General features: G+C 60.9%; 1 protein-coding gene across 1 annotated transcript in view; it reads right to left on the bottom strand.

Moving 5' to 3' along the window:
* Positions 1 to 6,587: 6,587 nt before the first annotated feature.
* SHB (SH2 domain containing adaptor protein B) overlaps positions 6,588 to 9,879 on the bottom strand; it is a 123,300-nt gene continuing 120,008 nt past the window's right edge. Inside the window, 1 exon segment of the mRNA XM_062207920.1 lies at positions 6,588 to 9,446. Coding sequence (XP_062063904.1) covers positions 9,263 to 9,446 — 184 coding nt within the window. The 3' untranslated portion in view covers positions 6,588 to 9,262.

Genomic DNA, 9,879 nt, shown 5'->3' with positions numbered 1-9,879 from the left:
CCCGCCGTGGCCGAGGCGCTGGAGCAGTCCGGAGCCAGGAACCGGAGCTCAGCCCAGGTCGTCCTCCCCGGGGGACAGGAACCTGACCGAGCACTAGCGGGAAACTGGGACTGGGAGCTGGGCGGGGACTGAACTGAGGAGGGCGTTTTAAGGTCTGTTTGCGCAGGCACTCTCTGCTCCCCACCGCCCACAAAGCTTTCTAGAAAGTTATCTGGCACCCTCAGCCTCCACGGGCCTTTCACGCCCACGAGAACAGCCGTGTGCACCCTGCCAGGCAGCCTCGGCTACTGCGAGATGGCTCCGCCAGGGAGAGGTCACCCGTGGTCACCCCAGCGAGGGGTCAGTGCCCTTTCTCTTTGGCTCTGCCTTCCCGGGCCTCCGCAATCCCCTACGCATTTCTGCGTCACACCCCCGGCTCCCTCCCTCCCGGGCCAGCGCTGCCGCTGTGCTGTGGCTGTGGGTTGCCTGTCCTGAGCTTGCTTGCATGATCTGGTGCACGCCCCCGGGGCACCGCACAGTCTGTCCTCTGTGCTGGGAGGCTCTGCTGGCGTCCTGATCACGTCCTGTTGGCCCTCGGTTGCTCGGTTCCAGCAGAGGCCCCTTGTCACTGCTGACCTCACTGCCCCACGCTGCGGAGCCCCTGCCCCCAGGACTTGTGCCCTGTGCCGGGGCTGCTCTGTGCCCTCCAGGACTGCCTCCCTTTCTCCTGGGCTCATTTGCAAATCTGTTTTGATCTGGCAACTCCCCTGCCTCTGGAGACCAGGGCCTTTCACACGGTTGGTGGGAAAGCAGAATTCAAATATAAGCATATTTTCTGCAAAAACGGAAATCATCTGGTTTTTTTTTTTTTCAGACATTTTCCAAGAATTCTTTGAAGGCCACCTGTATGTAACACATGTAACTGAGGTCAAGGTTCCCCCTCACAAGCCTGTGAGATGGCCTGTCTTCTCCTATTCATTTAAAAAAAAAAAAACTTTATTTATTGAGAGAGAGAGATCTTCCATCTGCTGGTTCACTCCCCAAATGGCCGCAAAGCTGGGGATGGGCCAAGCCAAAGCAAGGAGCCAGGAGCTTCTTCCAGGTCTCCCACGCAGGTGCAGGGGCTCAGGCACTTGGGCCATCTTCTACTGCTTTCCCAGGTGCATCAGCAGGGAGCTGGATCGGAGGTGGAGCAGCCAGGACCGGAACCAGCACTCGGATACGGGGCGGGTGGCGCTCCAACCTGCTGCACCATAGCACTGCCCCCTTCATTTGTTTTAATGCAAATAACTCAGCCCTGTTTGACCTTAGAATCACTGGCAAAAGCCATAAGAGCCCTAGCAGTCCCCCTGCCCTTGGAGATTCTGGTTGCCTGGGTCGGCGGTGGGGTCGGGCAGAGGCGGTGTAAAAGCCCTCCCCACCCCTCTGGGTGTGCCAAGGCTGAGCCCTTGCCTCCCCCTGTCCCTACCTGAAGATAAGAGTCACCTGGACCCGCTTGGCAACACGGGCCTGTGTTACCCGGGAGCTCGTAGATACGCAGCCTCCAGGCCCGAGGGAGCCCACGCGGGGGGTTAATGGCTCAACAAGTGGCTCGGGTGCATATGACAGATGGGAGACAAGGACCTGGCATCTGGATTCTAGAAGTTTCATTAAAAAAAAAAAAAATCCCCAGCGAAGGGCATTGTGCAGCAGGTTAAGCTGGCCACATCCCACTTACCAGCTCCAGTCCTGGCTGCTCCTCTTCCCATCCAGCTCTCTGCTGTGGCCTGGGAAAGCGGTGGAGGATGGCCCAAGTCCTTGGGCCCCTGCACCCACGTGGGAGACCTGAAAGAAGCTCCTGGCTCCTGGCTTCAGCCTGGCCCCACCCTGGCCATTGCAGCCATTTGGGGGGAGTGAACCATTGAATGGAAGATCTTTTTCTCTCGGTCTCTCTGTCTGTAAATCTGCCAAATAGATAGATAGATAGATAGATAGATAGATAGATAAGAATTGACATTCTGATGCATCCTAGCGAGACACAGCTTGGAACACAAGTCCCTGGAGCAGGGCTCAGGAAGGGGACATGCACGAGCCTATAGCCCAGAGAGCGTGGAGAGCCCAGGCCTAGGGAGATGATCAGCGCTGTTTGGGAAAGGCACTGGACAAGTGCAGTGAGCGTTGATGGGAGCGGGAGGCTGTACCAGCTGCAGTCAGGGAGGGCTCCTTGGAAGAGGTGAGCCCCTCTGGGATTTAAACAAGGTGGGCACCAGGAAAAGCAGGGGACAGGTAGAAGTGTTACGGGGAGGTGGCGGCAGCCCGCTTGCTCCCCTGATCTTCATCCCAACCCAACTTTGCCTTTCTCCCTGCACCCTGGCCACGCGCAGCTCAGCAAAGTGGCTGAGCTCTGGCTAGGCCCCAGGGACACCTGCGAGCCAGACTTGGGAAATGCAAACACATTCGTATCTAGAAAGGGCCAGGTCAATAAAACAGCAAACATTTGCATCACCATCTGGGTGTTCCCGAACTACTCCAGGAGCCATCTCCTGGGCCATTCCCTGGGCTGTTGGTCAGATTTGTGTGCTCAGAGAGCTCCCCGGACCTGCCTGGCCCCAGCCCGAGGTCAGGCGCCGCCTCCCTTGTGTGGGGACAGAGGCGGACGCACATCGGCAGTGGAGGCCTCTCCTGCTGGCACTTGTGCAAAGGCACTGCGGGGCGGCACGTGGGCCTCTTACCCTGGCCTCAGTCTTCCCAGCTGCAGAATGGAGTCTTCCTGGGGGCCCCCTTGGAGACCCTGAAGGAGGCCCCCTAGGATGGCAGACAGCCTGGTGAACAAGGTCCGTCTCCTCCAGGGGGCAAAGGAACTCGGGGCCTCTGAACACCACCTTTGGCCCTTGGGGAAGCCAGACAATGTCACTTCCCCTCTCGCCGCCGGCATGTGGCCTTCCTCTGGGCCCCCACTGCTGAACCCAGCGCCTGCTGCTGGGAGCCTGTTCTTGCCCGCCCGTGCAGGGAGACAGGTGCCTGTCCAGTGTGAGGCCCGCAGTCAGCCTGCCGTGAACGGGGCCTTCCCAGGGTTCCGTCGTGGGGCATGCGCGAATTGAGCACCTACTGTGTGCACGAGCTCGCCTCGCTCCCTTCCTCTTGGGACATTGGTGGGGGGGTGCAGACGGACGGGGAATCGGGAACGCGGCAACACCGCTGGAAATTTAAACAAGGCAGGCACTGCTGAGATGGCCAAGGTAACCAACCCAGCAACGGGTTTAATACTGAAATAAACAACGAATGCGGTCATGATTTACAGCGTAAACACAATGGGGGCTTCTTCCTGAACTAGTAACTGCAGGGGGTTAGCGTTCCTGTAGATCCCAGGGCCGGCCAGGAGCCAGGAGCTTCTTCTGGGTCTCCCACACAGGTGCAGGGGCCCAAGGACTTGGGTTATCTTCTACTGCTTTCCCAGGCCGCAACATTGCAGGCTGGGCCATGGCGCCCCCCACCGCGAGTGCATCTTTTAGCTGCACGGGCAGCTTCCTGCCCCCCCCCCCCCCCCCAGGCCCCCTTGGAACTTTCCTTTGAAATCCCGTGGCTGCGAGGGCTCCCGCACGCACCTGTCCTGGCCAACCTCATCTAACAGTCGATGGCTCTGGAAGCCACGCACAGGGCTAGCAGGCTCGCTGCTTTCCTGCCATCTGCTTCCTGCCGCTGCTGTGGTGGGGCCCCGGAGCCTGGGCTGTGCAGGGCGCCGCCCGGGAGGGTGGGGCACCGTCTGAGCTGCTCTGGGCGGCCCCTGGCGCAAGAGGGGCAGAGGCAACCTCTGCTGAGTGGAAGGGACCGGGCTCCCTCAGGGGCACGCGGGGGGGGGGGGGGGGGCTGGCGGCCAGGGCCAGAAGCAGCTGCGATGGCTTCGCTTGGCGCCATCTGTGGTTGTAGCCCCCAGACAGGGACAACGGGCTGAACCCGGGCAGCCTCGCGTCCCGCTGCACGGCCCCAGCACCTGAACCCCGCCGCCTCTGCTGACTGCAGGCTGCTCAGCTCAGGCCACACGTTTCCGGCCAGGTGCAGAATGGACCCGCGTCCCCCGGGGGCGCGTGCCAGTGGGGCAGGGGAAGACGATCCGATCCGTGGCGGCAGCCGGAAAGGTCTCAGCCAAGCGCGTTTCCTCCCTGCGAGGCCAGAACACAGAGGTGCCCTGTGGATGCACGCAGCTGTGGACAAAGGGCGGGGCCGTGGAGCTGAGTGCAGGTGCGGCTTGAGAGCACTGGGGAGTGGGCGCGGGGGTAGCGAGCCCCGGGCAGCACTCCAGAATCCCAGGAGTATCCTGCCCCTTCCCTTCGGAGTGATTGTCCTCTTCCCAAAATACAAACTTGGTTCAGTAGGTTCATACTTTTTAAGGAATCTAATGCATACTCTTATTTTATTTATTTATTTGAGAGGTAGAGTTACAGACAGAAGGAGAGGCAGAGAGAGAGGTCTTCCATCCGCTGGTCACTCCTCAAATGGCCGCAATGGCCGGAGCTGCGCTGATCTAAAGCCAGGAGCCAGGAGCTTCTTCCAGGTCTCCCATGCGTGTGCAGGGGCCCAAGGACCTGGGCCGTCTCCTGCTGCTTTCCCAGGCCATAGCAGAGAGCTGGATTGGAAGAGGAGCAGCCATATAGGTGCCTATATGGGATGCTGGTGTGGCAGGTGGAGGCTTAGCCTATTATACCACAGTGTGGCCCCAAAAGTTGATAATTTTTTGAAACAATTTGTTTATTTGAAAGGCAGAGTGTTAGAGACAGAGAGATTTACCATCTGCTGGTTTACTCCCCAAAAGCCTGCAATGGCTGGGGCTGGGCCAGGCTGAAGCCAGGAGCCAGGAGCTCCACCAGGTCTCCCACATGGGTGGCAGGGGCCCAAGCACCAGAGCATCTTCTGCCTTCCCAGGATGCATTAGCAGGGAGCCGGCTCAGAAGCAGAGCAGCCAGGGTTTTCATAATCAGAGATCAGTAATGCAACAAAAAGCATTGCATGACACTGCTTCTGTACTGAGTTGTTCTGGTGTGGCCTGCCCCTCCTTCTCAGTCGGGGGCTGCAGGCCTGGGAGCAGGTGCAGTGGGAGGAGGGAGCACTGGGCTGGGAGTTGGAGTGAGCCCCTGGGGCTGGCTCATGGCGTTCCCTCAGCCTAGGCTGCCCCTAGGCCCCCCATGTGGGTCCCGGCTCAGATGCCACCTCCTCCGCCCCTCCTGCGAGAGCCCCCATCATGCACCACTCTGTGCTACCTGCGTCTTCCTCCTGGCCTCAGCTCCCTAACAGGCCTGCTGACTTGGAGCCTGTGTTTGCCTCTAAGGGCTGGCTGCAATCCCAAGTGTAACCACGCGAGGGCACTAGGGCCACGCTGGTAACTTCAGACTATGGCTCTCATTCAGAAACTATCCTCAAGGCCACAGGACGGGGGTCACTGCCGGCCGGGGATACTCCCACTCAGGAGGGAACCAGCAAGGAGTAAATTGGTTTATAAGCTCGGGGAAGACGCCCCCAGCCCCACCCTGTGCCTCCCAACCCTGCACTTGGCCAAGGTCACTCCCCTCCCCCCCCCCCCCAGCTGGCCCCGTTTGAGCCCCACCAGGCACATAGAGATGGACGTGCTGTGTGGCCTTGAGTGCGCCTCTGTCCCTCCCTGGGCCTTAGCGTCTGGCCTGCCTGCTGGGCCCCTGTGCGGAGACAAAGTCTCTGGCACTCCATGCTAGCTGCCCGTCCTGGCCATCAGCTCGTCCCTGTCAGTGTTTCTTGCTCCACACTTGTTGAATTCCCGCTTTAACAAACGGGAAAACTCCCTAGTGCAAAGCAGTCTAGAGGTGACCTTTCTTCCCTCCCTTCAGGACACCCCTGGGACCTGACTGGGTCAGCACAGGGGTCACCAGGGCCTGCCCTCCCTGAACGCAGCTGTCCCCTGGGCCTGTGGGTGGGTGCCTGGGAGCTGGATGTGTGGAGGGGAGGGGAAGAAGGGGCAGGCTGGGGCACAGAGCAGTGTGGGGGGCTGGGGCTGGGGATGAGACAGGCAGGTTGGCTTCCTCCAGGGAGTGTCGGGGCGTGGGGGGGTCTCCCTGATCTGTGTGAGGGAGGGGCTTGGGCTGCAGAAAGACCTGAGGTAGACCCCAGTCTACCTGTGCCTTGCCCTTGCTCGTCCCCAGAGACCACGGCTACTTTCCGGCTTCAGGTGCTCACTGCCCTCCGCCCGCCCTGCCCCTTGGCCTCCACTGTAAGAAGCCCTTGCAGACCAGGTGCCATGCCCATTCCCCCAGCCCCCCAGGCTCCTAGGAAACTCCTACTCATCTTCCAGGGCCCAACTGTTCCTGACCTTCCTAGCAGATCCCTGGCCCGGGGCCCCCAAGCAGCTGGACTCCTTCCACACTGCGTTCTGGAAACCTCCTATGGACGGGGCGGGGTGCCATTCACCTCTGTCCACCAGCCTCAGGGACCAGCGGGCGCTCAGTCCACGTCTTCCCCACAAGCTGTTCCCACTTACAAGGGTCCCTCCTGGCCAGGACAGCCCTCTTTGTGGGGGGTGGCAGAAGCGCAGGTGAGGCGACCCCGCTGGATTCCTGGTTGCACGTCACGGAAAGAAAAAATGCAGGCTCCGGGGTGCGGTCCACAAGACACGTGTGTATTACAAGCTGCACATTAAGTATCCGTCATCACACACAGGGGCACACACAACTGGAAGCTGACATTGACGCTGTCTCAGCAGGAGGGGGCTGGAAGGGGCCTCGCCGAGGGGGGCGGGGAGGCCGGGGGTCCCTGGGGTGGCTCTGGCAGGTGGAAAAGACAGATGTGGCAATTTGCTGGACGGTGGCCTGACCCAGCCCGGCCCCTGCTTCGGCTGCTTCCTGAGGTCTGGCCTGGGGAGCTTTGTAGGACTTGGCGTTTGGAACCCTGGCGCTGGGTTTGCCGCCGAGGCTGCCGGGGCTCCCTCCACCTGCTGGCTGGAAGCCGCATCAGGGGTCTGTGCAGCTCTGGCCTTCCTGGAGGCCCGAGCCTCCTCTTGTTTTTCCCGGGCTGTTCTGGGAACCTCTCCAGGAGAGCTCCTCTCCCACACAAAGCCGCCTTCGGTCTGCAGACGCCACGTGAGGCCGCAGAGAGGGCTCTGGACTCCCAGGTGGGCGCTGCGGTGAGCAAAGCAGTGTGGCAGAGACAGACACAGCTCTGGGGCCCTGGGCAGGGAGTCCAGGCGTGGCTGGAGCCGTGCAGGGTGACAGCAGTGCTGCGGGGGCTCCGGGGTGCCGGGCAGCTGCTTCCCCCAGGGCACTGGCCGCAGATGACAAATAGATAAAAAGGCCACAGAACCCCCAGCCCAGGGCAGTAACCCGAGTGAGCGTGCCTCTGAGAGGCCAAAGCTGTTTCGATTGTTGGCTTGTCCAAGAAAACACGCACACACGCTCACAGGAAGCAGCCACAATCAGAGGAAGAAGAGGGAGAGGTTCGTGGAACGAAGGGAAAATGCCTTTGGGCAGCTCCCATCCTGTAAGCTGGCTCCTCTGCCCGCCTGGTCCCCGAGGGCGCAGAGGGTCCCAGGATTCCCTCCAAGGGGCAGAGCGGCTGCACGCACAGCTCCAGCCCTCAGGAACCTGCCAGGGTGAAGCCTCGTGGCACGGCCCCCCTCCCTCCCCGCGTGGCCAAGCTCTGCACTTTCCAGGCCTCCTCCATTAGACAGGTGCAAACCGCCCCCTACAACCAGACTCCTCCCTCCCTTGACCGGAAGGATGCTTTGGAAAAATGCAAACAGGCACAGGGTCAAGGTCAGCGTCTCCGGAGACAGCCTCAGGCCACAGGAAACAGGAGCGGATGAATGCCAAGTCGCCCAGGAAACGGCTTCGGCCACAGACCGTGGAAACCCACACTGTCCCCCAGTGGGCCCGGCTTTTAGTCCTGCTCTGCCCCGAGTCCACGGGCAGCCTTGGCGAGTTCTCCCCCTTTGCGGGGCCTCTGTGTCCGCACCTCAGCAGCGAGCCGGAATCACCTCTGAAGACGGCCGCCGTGTCCGAGCTGAGGCCCTTCCCGCGTGCGCCACGTCGGCCCCCAGACTCCAGTCTATGCGGATCAGCAGGGGGGTGGGAGGATGTGTGCTGGGCGACGGCGCTGGCCCTGTGCCCACGCTGGAGCCCTTGCTCTGGGTTCAGTGGGCGGCAGCCACCCCTCCACAGTACCAGGTGGGCGGGGAAGAACCCCTAGTGCTGTCAAGGTCACCTTTCTGTGTGTAAGCAGGCGGACACCAGATCAGGCTCCGTGTCCCCTGCAAGGCTGGGATGCTGCCCTGCTCCTGCCCCACCCCAAAGCAGGGTGACAGCCAGGCCACGTAGAGGCGGGGGAAGAGCATTGGCCGTGGAGCCTGCTCTGCTGCTCATGAGCTGGGTGACTGCGGGCAAGTTACTTTCCCTCTCTGTGTAACTGCGGGATGACGGGAGAAGAGCCCTCTGCAGACTCACTGGCTGCAGGCAAACCCTGGTTGCTGGATGCTGGCCACAACCAATGCAGGCCTGGGGGCAGGGATTGCACGAGGACTCTTTGGGGGCGGGGCCAAGGAATGCCCCACCCCCATGCTGCTGCACCTGTCCTGTGGGCCCCTGCCTCCTTGCCCACCTGGGGGCTGCTCACACCGGCAAGCACAGAGCAGACCGCCCTTGCTCTGGGAATGAACCCAGCAGGCAAGAGGCCCTCTCTGGTACATTAAAAAAAGGGATTAAGAATATATATTAAATGACTATTTTATTTACACACCCTATTCATAAATAATTGAGGCCTCTTTTGGACTGCACACAATAGCTTGACGATCTAATGATTACACTGAGTGACTACGAGTGGATCCGTGGGTTTCACTCATCCGTGTGTGCCCATGCTCTCTCACACGCACGCGCACACACACACACAGCACACACGCACGCGCCAGGGTGGGGCGGGAGCCCCGGGCCTCCTGGGCTCTCAGAGCGCCAGCATTTGGCTCCTAGCACCGGTGGGAAAACTTGGCCTCACACACAGGTGTGAACCCTGACAGCTGGTGAACAAAGAGATGCGCCCGGGAGCTCGTGCCCCGCCCCTCCGGGCAGCTCTGCCTTTGTTCATCCTGGAAGGCATCTCTTTGGATTTGCAAATATTTTAATTCACAGAAACTCAAGGAGGGGGTTGGGTGGGGGCCGGGGTGGCTTCTGTCCCTCATCTTCATCCAGGCCCTCTCGGGCATTCGAGGGACACGCAGTGGTGTGCTAGTGCCGTGCACACGACACGCACAGGACAACGGCGGCCGGGCCGCTGGCTCAGAGCCGGGCTGGTCTGCTCACAGGGTCCGCACGGCCACCGGGTACAGGAGGGACAGGTGCTCGGCGCCTTTGATGGGCAGCTTCCTGGTGGTGTAGTAGTGGATGACTTCCGGGACACTGTCGAATGGGGGGCTGTTCTGCCCCAGGACGTATTTCTCTTTGGTTTTGGCCAGTTTCATGTGCATAAAACCCTGGTTGCTCCTGTGGACAAAACACAGAGGTCATTAGGATCTGCAGAGCAAGAGGCCCAGGCAGCCTGCTGCCGGATATGGGGGAGGGCCCGCTTGGCCACTTGGTCAGAGCTGCTCGTTTGCCCTGAGCAGGATGTGTCCTGTGTCACACCTGTTCCCTGAGAACCACCCCCCTGGCAACTCCTGTTGAGGTGCAGGACACCCTGGATCACAGCCACCAAGCCTCTGGGAGCTGCACCAATCCCAGCCAGAACCCCGGCCCCAGAGCGGCTGCACCCGGGAGCGCACCCGACCAGGAACCAGCAGCGACCACAGCTGCAGGTTCCACTTCCCGCTGGGGGCTTCCTCAGCCTCTCCTCCTATTAGGTCCTGCCTGGCAGGTGCAACCGTTTGTGTCCCCATCCCCCTGTTTAGAGATGAGGAAACAGAGTGGCAGGGATGGC

Source organism: Lepus europaeus, chromosome 12, assembly GCF_033115175.1.
Source record: "Lepus europaeus isolate LE1 chromosome 12, mLepTim1.pri, whole genome shotgun sequence".
Taxonomy (NCBI): Eukaryota; Metazoa; Chordata; class Mammalia; order Lagomorpha; family Leporidae; genus Lepus; species Lepus europaeus.
Note: the sequence above shows the minus strand (reverse complement) of the source record. Positions and strands in the feature narration are given on the sequence as shown.